This window comes from Streptopelia decaocto, assembly GCF_964273445.1.
Source record: "Streptopelia decaocto genome assembly, chromosome: 3".
Taxonomy (NCBI): Eukaryota; Metazoa; Chordata; class Aves; order Columbiformes; family Columbidae; genus Streptopelia; species Streptopelia decaocto.
Window position 1 is genome coordinate 105,059,349 of NC_138656.1, and position 16,100 is coordinate 105,075,448.

Sequence of the window (16,100 nt, forward strand, 5' to 3'; positions counted from 1 at the left end):
ATTTAAAAATCTTAGCTGTAAATGACTAAGGCTGTGCGTGTAAGCACTTTAAGCAGAAACTGCATATGTTTCAACAAGCAGCAAAGAAACAAATGCAATCATTTCTCAGCTACGAACGGCACGGTATTTTCTTCGTTTTAGTTCCCTAAGGGTTTGCCTCAAAATGGGACCATGCGAGTGGCTTTAGTCTTACAAAGAGCAGCTAGTGATTTACAGAAGAGGAACATACCCTGTGCACGCTGCGGGGGAGGCCTGGCAAGGGGAGAATAAACGGTTAAATACAGGAGGCACAGGGGGAAGATGCAAAGAGGCAAAGGAATGCCTGGATGGGTGGGCCAGGCAGATAATTTTAATTTGGTGTTTGATGGGCTGGGGAAGCTGAAGTACATGAGATGTGCAGTAATGGACACGGGAGATGAGCACAAGATGGTGAAGCTCTAGAGAATGTGTGGACAGCAGGGAAAGACCAGGATTCAGAAGAGCTGTAATGGAAAAACTGAGTGCCAGTGGTCAAGTGAAGCTATTATAGCAGCAAAAGGAGATGAAAGATTCAAGATGATCCTTCCCATGTCCTCCACATCGACACAGAGGATGTCCTGTCTTCAGAAATGGAGGAAGGAACAAGTAGCGATAATCCAGTAGGAAAAAATGCTTATTGCTGTCTGTGTTCTGTTGGAGCCAGCAGGCAGGCAGCCGGCAGGGCCCGGCCGGGAAAGCGCTGGTGGGACCCGGGTCCGCCCCTTCCCAGCCCCGTGGTGCTGCTGCCACCGGGGTCCGGTGTCGCCCGCTGGAACCACAAACCCCACTGGGAACTCGATGGACGACGAGTTTTGGCTTCCATTGAAAAAAGCAAGCAAGCGGCCGAGGACTGGGAGATGAACAAAAAACCCAAATAATACACTTTTTAAAATAAATATGTTGCGATTTGACAAGCTGGCACAGGGGGGCCCCGCGGGTCCTCAGCTGAGCAAGGGCCGGGCCACCAACCGAACCGCACTGTCTGCCCTTAATATTCTTGCCGGGGGGCGGCAGGGTTATTTTTAACCCCGGATCCTCTGGCCGATCCAGCTGGCAGCGCCTGGGCCCTTCCCCGCCGTACGCCGCGAGTGGGACCTGGCAGAACCCGACGGGAACGTGCGGTGGGAACGTGCGGGAAAAGGGGTGTTTTCCCCGAAATCCCGCCCCAGCACCCGAGGGTGACAGAGACGCGCGGCGGGTGTGGGGGGTGTGCGGGGGGTGTGGGGATGGGTGCGGGGAGGGGTGCCTGCGTGCCGCGCCGCACGCACCGCGGGGGGGAAGGGGGAGCCGCGCCCCCGCGCCGCGCCCCGCCCCGCCACACCCCCGCGCGCGCGGGCATTCCCGGCCACCGCCCCGCCCCCGCCCGACCTTTCCCCCAGTTTCCAGCGCGCGCTCTCACCTCCCCAAACCCGTCACTCGGCCCCGCCCACTCTCCCGCCTTCCCGCCCGCCGCCGGCTGAGCCGCCACCGAGCGTGCCCACGCGCCGCCCTTCCTGCTGGCAGCCCCGCGGCACGCCGCGATCACGCCGGCCGCCGCCTCTCATTGGCCGGCCGTGGGCCACGGCGGGCGGTGATTGGCCAAGAGCCGTCTCCCCGCCGCCGCTCCCCCCCGCGCTGTCTGGCACAGGGAGCGGCCCGGAGCGCTTCCCGCGCCGCTCGCAGCCCGGCGGGCGGGGGAAGGGGAGGAGGCGGAGGCGGGGGCGGTGCCGGCCGCCGCTGTGTGTGTGTGTGCGCGCCGCTCCCGCTGTGTGTGCTGCGCCTGCCGCTCCCGCTGCTCGCCGGTCACACCGCCGCCGCCCGCCGGAGCCGCGCCATGCACGGCTCGCCGTGCTCGGAGATGGGAGATGCGTCCGCGGTAAGCACGGGCCGGGCGGAGGAAGGGCGGCGGGCAGCGGGTGCCCCCCGAGCCGGGGACAGCCGGCTCCGCCCGGCACGTGCGCTGCGGCGGGCGGGGGCGCGACGACCGTTAGTGCCTCAGCGGGGGCGGCGGCCCCTCGGGACCGTTACTCACGCCGGGGGGGATGGTCGGTTGAGACCGTTACCGGCCACAGGGGGTGGCCGGTCGGTGCCTTTGCTGCTGGGGCGCCGGTCGTTGCAGGGCAGATCCTTCAGGGGCGGGTGTTGCCCCGGTCACCTGCGGGGGTGGGGGGGCCCTGCCTCAGCAGCCGTGCGGGGGAGGCGGCAGGGCGGGACCTGCCCTTCTCCTCCTCCTTCTCTTCCCGCCATCCGCCCCTCCGCGGCGCCGCCCGGCCGGGGGCACCCTTCGTGAGGCGAGGGGCGGGAGGGGGTGGCGCTGCCCCCGCGGGCGGGGAGCGGCGCAGCCCGGCGCGGGGGGACCCGCAGCCCCGTCATCCCCGCCCGCCCGCCGGCTGCCCGCGCACGTAGGTCCCCGGCAGCCGGCGGGGTGATGTGAGGACAGGCGGCCGGGCGCGGTTAGAGCCATGTCGCTGGCAGCGGGAGAGCCCGGGCTGCCGCGCTCGCCTCGAGAAAAGGGATTTTTTAGTTTTTCAAGTTTGTTTGTTTGGTTTTTTTAAGCGAGGAATATTTTTTCGTGTTTCTTTAGGGAAAGCTGCTGTCCTAAAACGTAGAGTTGTAAAAAAAAAATATATATATATATATAATAATAATAAATATATACGTATATATATATATAAATCTGCTGGCTTGGTTGCCAGCAGTTGCACTTGGAGGAGCACTTGCAGGCTTTCTGGCTGCTTAATGCTGAGCCTCGCCTGGTGTGGCCCCTGTCTCACAGGCGTTCTAGGTCCAGGCTGGCAGGCGACATCGTTTTTTTTGCCCTCGTTCCAGTTCTGTTTTCAGTGGAAATTCCTAGAAGTCTCTGTCAGGGCAGTTGAGTGCTTGGATCTCTGTTCTAGAGTGCTTTAACCCCTTCCTGCTCCCAGCCTTCACATCTCCATGCATGGTACCCCTTGGTTTAGGCGCAAGTCCTCTGTGAGTCCAGTACTGGCACTTTGGATCCTTTCTTTTTAAGGTGTTTGCCATACATGTCCCCATAATGGAGACTAAGTGATACAGCTTTGCATCTTTGCAACACTGCTGCTTAATGAAACTCAGTAACAAAACTCATTGACTTAGGTGTGTAAGTGATGTTACCCCACAAGTATCGTTCCCTCTAGGGCTTTGGGCCATGCTAATGCTGTGGTGGTGCTTTCTGTGGCACTTTTGCTTATATTCCTTTTGCTTATATATATATATATATACACCTTATATACCTTTTGCTGTGGTATATAAGCACTCTGTATAACAGCAGTAGGCTCCAGAATCTTGGTCCACATGTCTGAAACCCAGCCTTCACAGTTAACTGGTGTGCCTGAAGACTGGAAGAGTTTGGACACCTTCTTGAGACCGAGCTGGCACGTGAGCCATAAATCAGCAGTGCAGCGTAGCTTTTGGAGTCACTGCCAAGCACGGAGAGAGTTTTGTGAAGTCTGATTATCCTTTTACAGAGGAGTCAAGTGTTTTACATGCATACACATACAAAAATTTTCTGTGATGCTTGTATTTGGAAACAAATCAATATGATTATGTCTGTATTTATGGTATTCATAGTGCATTTGGGATACCTCACACCTGTGTAGTATTATACCTTGCCAAAGCACAATACAGACAATTCCCATTGTGCTTTCAAGACTATTTTTCTTCTTTTCCCCTACCCTTGTTTCCCTGTTGGTAAAAATAAGATTAAAATACTTCTGCAAGGTGTGGTACTCTGAATCAGTGAACATACCTTCAAGCGTCTTACTGTCAGCTGAAATTTAACTTCCAAATGTTACCAGAATTAAATTAGTGCTGAATAGCAGTTGTATTTTGGGTCCAGGAAATAGCCTTGTCTCAACAAGGTTGGAAACTGTTCGGGTTTTTTTTTTTCTTCTTTTTACTTCTATGCAGGCATGGGCTGTGTTTGTTCAGAGCCATATAATGCAGGAAAGTAACTCTGGAAATGTGAACTACACACAAAGCTGTTGCTTTCCTGTAAATCATATTTTGGTTGGTTGATTAGATTTTTTTTTTTAAAGGGTAACAGGGGTGGAGAGATGAGCTGGTGGGGGAGGGTGAGAGTTGAGCTGGTTGGTAAAAGCCTTGCTGTGGGCACAGGATCTGTTTCAGATGACCTTGATCCTTAGCAGACAGTATGTGGGTGTTGTCAGCTTTGTATTCTGACTTGTCCTAATAGCCAGTAATCCAATTATGTTTAGGTTGACATCGTGGACATCTACGAGTCTATCCGTGAAAGGCAGCGTCATGACAGTGAAAGGTCTACCTGCAGCACCTTGGAGCAGAATGACATTGAAGCTGTTGAAGCGCTTGTTTGTATGAGCTCCTGGGGTCAAAGATCACAGAAAGGTGACATATTAAAGATAAGACCACTCACACCCTTCTCGGATTCTGGTGATTTCACAATGCACGCTGAGGCTGTGTCTGAATTACCAAAGGACTATTTATCTACACTGGTAAGAAAAACATGAGGGCAAAATAAATACACCTGCTGTCTGGATGTTACATCTCTGCAGTGTTTTGACTTGGCTGAAAAAGAGAGCTTGCTCAGGTGTCCCTGCCTAGAATAGCTACAGTATCGCCAGTGCTCTTTGTCTACCTAGAGTAGTGAGGTGGGCACGTTGAGTGTGGGTTTTTCTGCTGTCTCTGGAATAGCAAATATAGGGGTTTGAGCCCTGGTTAAATCTAGATGTAAAAGCCCTTGCTGACAGGTTATTTAGTTTGACAGGTACGCAAAGGATATTGTCTGGATAGTTACTATAGGTTTCCTGGAGCACTTTGAGTGAGAATGGCAGAGTGAGCATCAATGATTAACACCAACTTCTCTGCAAGCACTGTATGAAAAATGCTCTTGGTGACATTTGGCTTTACTCTGATACTTGTAAGAGAAAGTACAGGCTCCCATTATGAAACAGACAATGCAATTAGTTTCTGTGTTGTGTACTTGCACATGTAGTCTGTTATTTCTCCAGGGCATTGGTCTACTCTGGCTGACTAATGTCAGTTGAATCACCATTTTTTTGGGTCTGAATTTATATTGTAACAGAAGTAGGTATTGAACAAGGGCTTGGTGCCATTCAGGTTTTGGATGGTTAATGCCCATTTCAGCCAGTAGGCTTCTAGTGTACGGTTATGTCAGGAAAAAGTAGAATAAGAGAGGAAAGAGGCTGAGGTGTTGTGGCAGCTGGTTGACAGATTTCTCTTATGCTCCTGCCTCTCAATGTTGGCATTGTCTCCTGTGCTGCTCAAGAGACAGGCATGAGTTTTCAGTGGTAAAGGAGGAAGAAGGGGTGATGGCAGCAAGAGAGCATAGAGAGAAGTGGATGAATAAGAAGGGAGAGAGCCACTCCGTTTGTGTTTATCTCAGAAGTAGCCACCGGCTGATGGGGTAGTCATTGATAAAAGATCTAGGGTGTGCTGGAAGTTGGAAAAAGAAAGGCTACAGTGTTACTGTCTGTTGCTAGTTTGTTTTCTGTGAACAGCAAAGCACTCATAACCTCTTACAGCTGCACCCATTGCTGAGGAGAAAGGAATGAGAGTGTTTTGTAGTGCTGTGAGCAGACATGCCATGTTTTATGCAGGATTATATCTGCCTCATTGCCTTCCTTTTATTAATATGCTTTTGAGCATACTCAGAATAACCATCAGATGAAGCAATGTATGCTTTCATCAGTTTGTCCCAAGAGGCAGGTTCTGAGATTCTGGGGAGGGAGTGTGATTTTATTTTTCACAGTAAAGATAGTGAAAAATTGTGCTTTGAAATTACAGTGCTGTATAATGATGTTTTCTTTTTTGTAGTGCATGACCCCTCCGCACAGCCCTGACTTTGCTGAGATATCAGCTGCTATGCTCCTCTCCTCACAAGTCACTTACTCCAAACCAAGGACTGTTATGGCGAACACAGCTTCCTGCTCAGTCACATCAACGACCGGTGCCTCTCCTATAACCAAGCCATCTGTTATCAACGTGGAGCAACAGTGCACTCAGAAGCCAGTGATATCTGAATCCTTTGCCCCTCAGCCTTGCAGGGCCATGGCAACAAGCGTGATACGACACACGGGTGATAGTTCTGCTTACCATCACATTCCTGCTGTGCAAGAGAAAACAAAGGTAACTTCAGGCTACAGGACTTCCAGAGACTGGTGTGGAGCGGATGACCGAAGACATTCCAGACTGCCACAAGACACGTGTGCTGCAGATGATTTAATTAACAAAACCTCTCCGGTACATCAACCTTATGCACGTGATCCCAGTGACAGTGTGACCAATAAAGGACAACTACCAGTCCAGCCAGTTTCACCGCAGACCCACTTACCAAAGAATTGTGAGAATGACTTGCAAAAAGTTGCTACCCCAGTGACACCTGCCCCCGTTTCAAGTCCCCAAGTTCTCTGTCAAATGATCCCTTTGAATGGACAAAGCAGTATGATCAATGCCTATGTCAAGACTTCCACTCCAACAGCCTCAACTCCCATGAAACCTATTTTACCGCAGACAGCCCCGCTCTCTCAGCCCGTACTCATGGGACCTTCTGTGCCTCAGGGGACCGTCATGTTGGTTCTTCCACAGACTGCTGTCACGCAGACACCACAGTGCCCGCAAACAGTAATGACTGTTGGGAACACCAAGTTACTGCCCCTTGCTCCTGCTCCTGTGTTCATCACTTCTGGTCAAAGCTGTGCTCCCCAGATGGACTTTTGTAGACGGAGAAATTATGTTTGCAACTTCCCTGGGTGCAAGAAAACCTATTTCAAAAGTTCCCACCTCAAAGCCCACCTTCGCACCCACACTGGTGTGTACAACAGGGCAGGTCCTTTGTTGCTTCTACATTAGCTTGTGTTAGGGTGCTGAAATGCACATTTTTTGGGAGGCAGGGTGAGAAAGGGGAGAGGCAGGTCGCGAGGAAACTTTTCCTTATCTCGGAGAAGGGAGGAGTGTTCATTCTCCATGGGCAAGCAAAACAAGACAGACTTTGTTCTGAGACCTCAGCTGACCCCATAGTGTTAGTTGAATTTCACGTGCTTCAGTTGGAGCAAAGCTTTGGCGTCTCTGTGTGTGTGTTTAGATTTGAGTGGAATCCTGCCATCTGGACTAGATCAAAATGAGTTGTGCAAGTCCACTTTTTTGGGGCATGGAGAGGGCTGGGGTAAGCAAACCATAGTACAGGTAGTTGGTCTTAATTGTTACACGAGTAAATAAAAAGAGAGAAAGTCAGAAACTGCATATTTTTCAAGAGTTTTGTTTAGGCTAAATGGGAATGCATTGAGATTTTGGGCTACTGTGTTAATAAGTAGACTTTCTACAGGAATGTAGCAGTTTATTCAGTTACAGAAAGGGAATTTTAAAGGTAAATGAAAATTAATTTTAATTAATATGAGCTGATTTGCTGCATAAAATCTGGTCAGTCTGGAGACAGTATATGTGTGTTTTACTTATCCATTTTCTGGAGCCAAATTTCTGTTATGACTAACTTTGAGTTCTCAGGGACTATTTTTGATGTTGGGGGATAGGCATGTCAGGAGATTGGTACAGAATAGCTCATTCAAAAGTTTGTCTAATTTTGTTTCTCCTTGGCTTTTTTCCCTCACCCTTCGTTGCCCCACAGACACTGTGGTTTATTGGATGTCAACTTCCATGGCAGGATTTGCATAAGTTTGCCAGCTTGTCTTTGCAGTTCCTTTGGGGAAAGAGCTTAAACTCTGTATGAAGCTGATAATCCTTGTAAACTAGAGCTCAGAGGTAGATGATGCTTCTACTTCTGGCTTGAGAGGAAGTGCTGCAGGCTGCTGAATTAATCTGGCACTACAGGATAAACATAGACTAGCAATAGGTGTCTCGCTTTGAGCATGTGCTGCTGCTGATCCGTAGGGAAGCTGTGTGTGTCCCTGTAGTGTGATTAAGACTAGGACATCCATGGGAGGTGAAGCATGCTGAACCCCCACAAACCAGTCCACGTTACAGGATCAGAGGGCAGAGTAGTTTGGCTTTCTTTTTGCACCTTTTCCCTGCACACTGAGTTGCTAGGTGATATCACATGCACCAAACATAGAACTTTACTCTCAATATCCGAAGCAGGAAGCCCCACAGAAGCATTGTTCTTTTCTGCTGGACACTTCTGTTCTGCTCCAAAGTGTTAACATAAATCTGGGTCATGTGGTAGATGTTTCTCTTTATGATGTTTGCAGGCAGTGGACCATGTTGTCTAGGATAGGTCTGATGTTAAGCAGTTGCCCAGGACGACCAGAGGCTGACAAGGCCAGCCTTCCTGACTGCTGTCATTCCTGGGTGTGCAGAGTTCTCGTAGCTGCCTGTTGCGGCTCCAGCTGTGTGGGGATGGCAGCACAGGCTGCTTCTCAGCAGTGCTCGCTGGGGCGATGCGTTTGTGTGTGGGACTGGATCCCTGGAGCAGCAGGACCCTGAGCATCGATTCCAGGCTTCCTCTTTGCTCACAGTATTTGTTGATTACATGCAGAAGCCATCACACGGGGTTGCTTCTAGTTCAGTCAACAGATAAAATAGCTTTATATGAACAAGCTCTTTATTTAAAATGGGGTTTTGGACAACTAAAAAAATAGACTTGATTAAAGAACATTTGAAGAGGTATGAGGGAATAAGCAGAAACGATACCTATGATTTTTCTGTAGAACACAACTTGAGCTAACCAGTTCTGTGGAATTCATTAGTTTTTGTAAGGCAAGATTTAAGTCAGTTCTTTGATAAAACTGTAACACAGCTTCTCAAAAATAAGTGATACTTCTTTTATGTCCTGCAGGAGAAAAACCTTTCAGCTGCAGCTGGGATGGCTGTGACAAGAAGTTTGCCCGCTCAGATGAACTGTCACGCCACCGTAGAACTCACACAGGAGAGAAGAAGTTTGCTTGTCCTGTGTGTGAGCGTCGCTTCATGCGCAGCGATCACTTGACAAAGCACACCCGCCGCCATATGACCACAAAGAAGATCCCCAGCTGGCAGACAGAGGTTGGGAAACTCAACAGAATCGCCACAGCAGAGAAACCGAAAAACAGCAGTGCTCTCAGTATGCTTATCCCCATGCCATCGTCTGTCTGTCAGGGCTAGCGAGGGAAAGATCCTTCTCTAAAAACCTTCTGAAAATCAGGAAGAGCTCTGGCTACAACAGAACTGACAATGGCTTTTTTTCCCCATGTTTGTGCATACTTTAGTTTCCTTTAGGTCCTCTGTTAATAATGCCATGTGAGAAAACTATCATATCTTGCCTTGTCCCTTCCCTATTTGTTTTTTCAATACTTGGGCAAATGCAATCACCAGCACTTCAGGAAAGCAGAACTCTTTGGAAATGATTTTGGCAATAGGTTAAAAAAGTCACTTTTAATGCTTGCTGTCAATATTTCGATGGACAGTAAAACAGGGTGATTTTTAAATTTTATACTAGTATTTTCTATACCAAATATATTTTGTATTTATTCATTTTGGTCTTGTTATGCAGGCAGATTACTTGACCTGCATTAGTAGGGGTGTGCAGAATGAGACCCAGAGTTTTGGAAACTCCTTTTCAGTAAACCTAAAGAATTGCATTCAATGCATTTTGTAAACATATAATATTTGATAACTCTTAGTGGTTGGGATTTTCACACTTGCAGATCCTGACCTTGCAATGGGCTGGTGCTGTTACACCCTCCTTATGCAGGTGACATTGGGGGTTTGAGATCAAACTGTGCCATCCTTTTTAAAACAACCCAAAGCAGAATGACGTTCTTTCAGAAAAGAAGTGTTGAAATCCTCAACATTTTATAAGTTCATACCCCTTGCAAGTGGAAACTGTTGTGACTCTTGGTAGAGGTTTGGCATACTGGCCATTCCTGAGTCCACACTTCACTGGAGCAAAATTTGGAGGATCCAGATTGCTCTGATGGAGGTAGAAGCACAAACACTGTTTAGAAGCTTTGACACTAAAAATTATGCTTTACTTTCAGTCTTACTAAACCAGCATATCAAAATCTACAGAAAAATGCAAAAAGGGCAAGGGTCTCTATTTTTTTTTTTTTTTTTGAGTACAGGAGAAATAGAAAGTTAAGGGGTTATTTTATGTATTGTGGATGCTTGTGCACCTTATAGGAAATTGTTCAAGGCTTTCATTTACCTGTGTCAAAGAACCAGAGTAAGTACTAATCATGTCTAGACTTAAGAAATAGCCACCGTGTCAACTCGATGATGCTCTTCATGTGGCCTTATACTTCTCCACAGTACTTTGTATAAAATCACCCTTTTCTATTAAATGAGATACTCTCCCTGTTGAATGGATTTTCTTTTACACCAAGTGTAAATATAGCTAAGAAGTGAACTCACTGGCTGCAGGAGTGCTGTGTTGTGATGGCATGGTATGAGTAATAAAACAAGATGCCTGGAGCACAACTGGACTGCTCTGTTTCCGTGGTGCGGAAGGATGCGCATACGTATTGTAGCAGAGCTGACAGTAGAGCTGTTGTGCTGTGAAGCACCAGGTGGTGTGCTGGAGGACAGCTCGCTTGCCCAATGAAATGGTTCTGTGGTGTTTATTCCCTCTGGACTCTTCTCCCTTCAGCCACTCCTACAGCGCTCCCCTGAAATCAGCAGAAACCTGTTACAGTTGAAAGCAGACTGTCATTGTTTTTCACACTTAAGCCTATAGTTATAAATAACGGTAACAAGTTTTCAAGCTGCACTAAATTGGAGTCTTGTGCTAAGTGTACTGAAGTTTTTGTGCCTGACCTTTGAAATGTCCATCCCCCCTTCCCTCGACACCCACTGTGCCCCCCTGTCCTCAGCATATGTGCTGCTGAGCGTGCGCAGACCTCGCTTTGTGCTCTGTGGAGGGCTCGGCTAAATTACCCTTCCTGGTAAAGGGGGTGCTTGTGGTGTTGCTGTTCTCTGTCGATACCCAGTTTTCCAAATTTGTGTGGTGAAGAGACGTTGCTGCTGCTTTTTTTTTTTTTTTTCCCAGAAATCCCTTATAACAAGCAGTTTGACTTTTGGATGCCATTTTAGCATGCTTTTAACCAGGGGAAGACTGTTCTGTCTCAGTCCAGTAGCCAGTTTAGTATTTAATTTTTTTTTTTCAGACTAATCATTTATGGTATTCACCTGAGCAAGACAGTTTGGAAACCTGTGTTACAATTTAGTAAATTGTCATGTTAGTCTGTTGTGTAACAGGAGGGAAATGATGGACTGGAGAAACCTGAAATTTAAAAAAGTGTGTCCTGCATGTGTGTCACGATGTGAAAAGTGACGGCTCCCTCTTTGTTGGGTTTACCTGGCCTGCGATTCCTGCGAGGTGTGTGCAGGAATCAGCGCCCGCGTCCAGGACGTGCGGCTCTCGCTGCTGCGGATGTGCGTGACCCGCTGAGCCGCGGCCTGGCTGCCTCTGCTCTTTCTGTTCCTTCCTGCTCCCTGAGGGTTTGTTATGGATGAAGCATGACTGGGTAGCTGCTCTCTTTGCACTTTACTGCCTGAACGCTATTGTTCAGTCGTTTATTTTAAATAAATGGAATCACATTTTTGTACCTGTTTTTAACTTTTATGAAATAAAAAGTATGTAATGCGACTGGTTTTAAATAGTAAAAAAATGTGAATTTTCAGTTTTCGCATTTTCCATTCCAGAACTATGTAAATCCATCTGGATTACCTTCTGTATCTAGGCCAGTGGAAGACTTTGGGGCTTGCTAGTTCACTTAACCTGTACAGGCAGAACTTTTTGGATCTTGTTGTAAATTGACCAGTGCTTGTCCATTTATAATTTTACACAATGCTTCTTGTGCATTTGCTGGAACGCATACACCACCACCAGGGACTGGGGTTTTTGCATGCTGTCTGAAAGCAAGAGTCTCGGCATTCCTAACTATTCTAAGCATGGCCTCCAGGAGCTGTCACAAAAGCTGATGGCCTGAGTGCTACTCTGTCAGTGCTGCAAGCTGTGCATGGCGCAAATGCTGGAAATAAAGAAGAAGTTCTCATTTGACTCAAAAGCTGGCTGCATTAGCCCTGGTTTGTCCGGTCCCCGCACACCTGCACTCTACTGGGCAACTGGCCCTGGCAGGCTGGTTGCCACCTCGAGGTCTCAGCTGGGAAAGAGGTGACCAGCCACAGCAACAACAGTAGCAACTACTTTGAATTTTAAAGCATCTCTGGTGTTTCTTTCCCTCTGACCAGATCCCAACTTGCAGCAATGTTTATTTCTAGCAGGGTGACATTTTAATGGAAGAGAAGGGGAGGAGAGGGTGTAATGACAGCAGCTTTCTGTCACGGCCATTCACTGCAGGGTGACTCAGTCTCTGCAGTCAGAGCCCTTGGAGAGCAAACTGGGAGCAGTGACTCAAGGCTTTGTCTGCGGAAGAGCACATGGTTCTTCCACAGATGAAAAGAGAAGATCCTGTGGATGGTCCTGCTTCCCCCTTGGGAGAATAACTGGAGGGGAAGGCTTTACTGCAGGATCTGTGTTCTGGCAGAGTAGCACAAACCGTTCAGCTCTCAGCCCTGGGCTCTGCAGTGCTCCATAACGCCTCTGTCTCCCAGGGGAAGCCGTCCTACCTGTCCCTACTACTGTTTTTCAGGGAAGATTTTTCTGAGCATCACATCATACCCTAAACAATACCTGCAATTTTTTTTTTTTGCTGATTTTTAGCTTGTCTCCCTCACTTTGCTTACGTGAAACACGACAATGGATTTCAGAGCTCTGTGCTCATCTTTCTGCTTTTTTGTAGAACTAAGCTGTGGTCCGAGCTGTTACATGGAGCTGGGAGGTGCAGTTGGTGCATGTCCTCATGGGGCCAGAGTCTGGAACGGCTTCATCTTGTGAGAGAAAACAGCTCACATGTGAGGAAGCTTTCCCAGCTAACACAGGCATTGTGCAGGCAAGAGTCTGTCTATCTTGTAGGCATTCTAAATCCATGAAAACAAATAATTTTCTAAAGAAAAATGCATGCGCACTCAAATGTGCCCATGGCTTTAATGCTACATTTTGCAGTTAGACCAGCATTGCTTCCCTGTCTGTGCTTATACGGCCAAACCTCCAGCTCCAGCCTTGTCTGGCTCACAAACTGCTCGGCACCAATCTGCTTGTGGTGAGGAAACAGATGTGAATCCGTTCTGAAGCTGCAGTGCTGGGTGGGCAGAGGTGGCCCGTGTTGCCAGGAGGCTGTATGCTCGATGTGCTCCTCTGGCTTAGGCTACGGCTCTGGCTAACTCCAATTCCAGCTGTGCTCAGCATCCTGTGAAGGATGAAGGTGGCACGTCATCTGCTGTCTCTTGTGAGCCAGCTCTTGTCTCCGGGTTGCATCTGGCTTGAGTTTATCCTCTGGGATAAATCTTCTAACTAGTTTGAAGTATAATCTGTGAGCTCATCTGCCTGTTTACCTTGCATTTGTGTCTGGCAAGGCAGCTTGAGGCAGGTAGGCTATGGCCACAGAAAGGCAAACTTCTTCCATGTGTGCAGAAAGTAAATAATGACTCAAACCCCAGCAACCTACAGGCTAGGGAAATGGTGAGACTGTTCTGGAGGGAGCTGCAGAGCCTCAGCCATGTTTGCTGGCAGTCCATGGGATTGCCTTCCCTGCGGCAAGTGTGTTAGCACTGAGGCATTTTCTATCCGCTGTCTAATGCAGCCTTCCTCATTTTCTGCTTTAGTCCTTGAGTGTAGGAGGAGGGACTTGGGTGACATTTACATCCTGATGAGTGCAGAAGGCCATGGGCACATCTTACACATACAGAAAACTTGAGGAAGCTGGAGCATGCCCTTTCCTGGGAGAGTTTTTCCTAGATGGGATGAATACTGTAGGTTTAACTTTGTCCATTGTAGTATCCCTCGAGTTCAGAGCGATTTCTCTTCTCTTGGTTATCATTGTCCAGATAAGCCCACTTCACCCTGTGCAAATAATTGCCATGTCTTGTGTCCAGAGCAGGGGGAAAAAAACCCACCTTGTGTATGAAGTCCATGGCAGGCAGCTGGTGCTCCAGCTCCTCTGCGTGCTGTGGTGGGGAGCTCCACCACGCTCGTGTGGTGCGACCCCAGGGCTGTACCTCATCCAGGGCAGTGGCTCTGTTTCAGCTCCTGGGGTGTGCATGTGTGAATAGTTTGGCTGAAGGCTTAGTGGGGTTTGATCCTCAGAGGAAGGAGGATGGAGAAAAACATTACTGGAGTGATGAAGGTGCCACCCTCCCTTCTCATCTAATATTGTGAAGGTGAATAGATGACAGCAGGGCAGTGGACATGATGCAACAGGAACTGTTTGTTGCCTTACTCCCAGAGGTCTTGGCAACAGGATGCTGGCAGATACAAACGTACAGGAGCCAACCCCACATACGCTGAGTAAAATGACCAGCATTCAGGGTCCCAGAGGTGGAGGTGGACTATGAAGACCTCCTGTCCTGAGGAGCAATGCTTATGGTGACTGGCTGCTCTTCATCATTCTTTCCAGCTGTCTCACCCAAGCGCGGATCAAGTCACAGCTTTGTTGTCCCCACTCAAGTCTACTTACAGCTCCTGACTGAATTCTTGAAGCTTGTAGATCTTACTGGATGGCTACATGCCAGGTAAAAAACAACTCGCTTCCTAAAACTGCTCTGTTGCTGGTCTGTTTTTTAGTTGCTCTTTGGGAAAGTGTTCTGCCCATTTTCTGGGCTACTGAGAAGGCAGAGCTCTGCAAAAAGAAGCATCCATTGCAGTGCTGTCAGAAAGAAAAGCATCCGCAAAGAAAGGGGAACAAAAAGGATTCAAAGCATTTGTTTGCAGATGGAAAAACTCAGATTTGAGTGAAATTGAGAGTCTCCATAAGTGTGCAAACTGTTTCTGTAGTACCAAGTTCATTCGTTTTGTTTTTCAAGATCTTGGGTTGAGTAATTTAAAAAATACGGGTTTAATGCTTTCATCACCAGAATGTCTCAGCTGGTGTCTTGTTGTATGGCCAGGTAAGAAACCTCCTGAACTCGTGGAAGTCACTAAGATCAGAAGTCGTGATATCTCTTCATATACTCAAGAGCAATTTTTCATGATTAGCTGAAAAAATGAGCCCCTTCAATCCTCTCAGAAACTGTGGTTTTGCTTGACTTGAAAAAAAAATAGTAATAAGACAGATGGTTGTGAGTGATTCTGTGGTGGCTCTGGTCAGAATGCACACCATCTTACAGCACAGAGAAAGCCTGTGAGACCACGGCACAGCTCGAGGGCCCCTCATTGCATCCCAAAACTTTTTCTCACCTTTTCCATGATGCAGCAACTGTTCCAGCTGCATCAGACCCTTCTGGACTTGCCTGTGTTTCTGCAGCTCGTCCTTTTCTCTCAGTGATACTGAAAAGCTTACCAGTGAAACCAATGCACCTTAATTCTGGGTGTAGAAATGTCCTCCCTTGGCTATCTGATGAGCTGTTTTTGTGAAGAAGCTTAATGGTTGGCTGTGCTAGGTCAAGAGAGATTTGTTGCAACCTAACAAAAATATGTTCATTTTGGATATTTTTTGTTTTCTAATAGTCACTTTCTGCCAAATTTTTAAAACTTAGGCTTTCCTTTCAGAGAACTTGAAATTGTAGAGCTGTTGCCTGTGCCAGTCACCAAATGCAGCCTCAGAGGGAGAAACTCTAGGAGGGAAGGCAGGGCAGGGGCAGAGGGAGCTGGGGAGAAGCAGAGCCATGTCCCTGCCTGCGCTGCCCGCTCCCTGCCCACGCTGCCTGCTCCCTGCCCGTGCTGCCTGCTCTCTGCCTGCGCTGCCTGCTCTCTGCCTGCGCTGCCCACTCCCTGCCTGCGCCGCCCGTTCCATGCCTGTGCTGCCCGCTCCATGCCTGTGCTGCCCGCTCCCTGCCCACGCTGCCTACTCCCTGCCTGCGCTGCCCGCTCCCTGCCTGCGCTGCCCGCTCCCAGCCTGCGCTGCCCGCTCTCTGCCTGCGCTGCCTGCTCCCTGTCCGCGCTGCCCGCTCTGTCTGGTGCAGGGGCAGCTGCTGCTATGTCCTGCCTGCGGATGTCACAGTATGGTCTGACAGCACTGTGGCTGTCCTTCTGGTTTGCTGTGTCACTGGAGGCCACCAAGGGCAACCAAGCTCCTGGAAGCATCTCCCCACATGTG

At 48.6% G+C, this 16,100-nt stretch overlaps 1 protein-coding gene across 2 annotated transcripts; it reads left to right on the forward strand.

The window, feature by feature from the left end:
• The first annotated feature begins 1,696 nt into the window (after positions 1 to 1,696).
• KLF11 (KLF transcription factor 11) lies at positions 1,697 to 10,430 on the forward strand. 2 transcript variants are annotated; one of them, XM_082048847.1, is made up of 4 exons: positions 1,697 to 1,873; positions 4,236 to 4,490; positions 5,833 to 6,826; positions 8,807 to 10,430. In XM_082048847.1, exons 1-4 carry the CDS (start codon positions 1,832 to 1,834, stop codon positions 9,109 to 9,111), a joined length of 1,596 nt encoding a protein of 531 aa, XP_081904973.1. In that variant the 5' UTR covers positions 1,697 to 1,831; the 3' UTR covers positions 9,112 to 10,430. The 2 variants fall into 2 exon arrangements, with proteins under 2 accessions (XP_081904973.1, XP_081904974.1); XM_082048848.1 differs by lacking the exon at positions 1,697 to 1,873 and having other exon boundaries at positions 4,244 to 4,383.
• Positions 10,431 to 16,100: the final 5,670 nt, after the last annotated feature.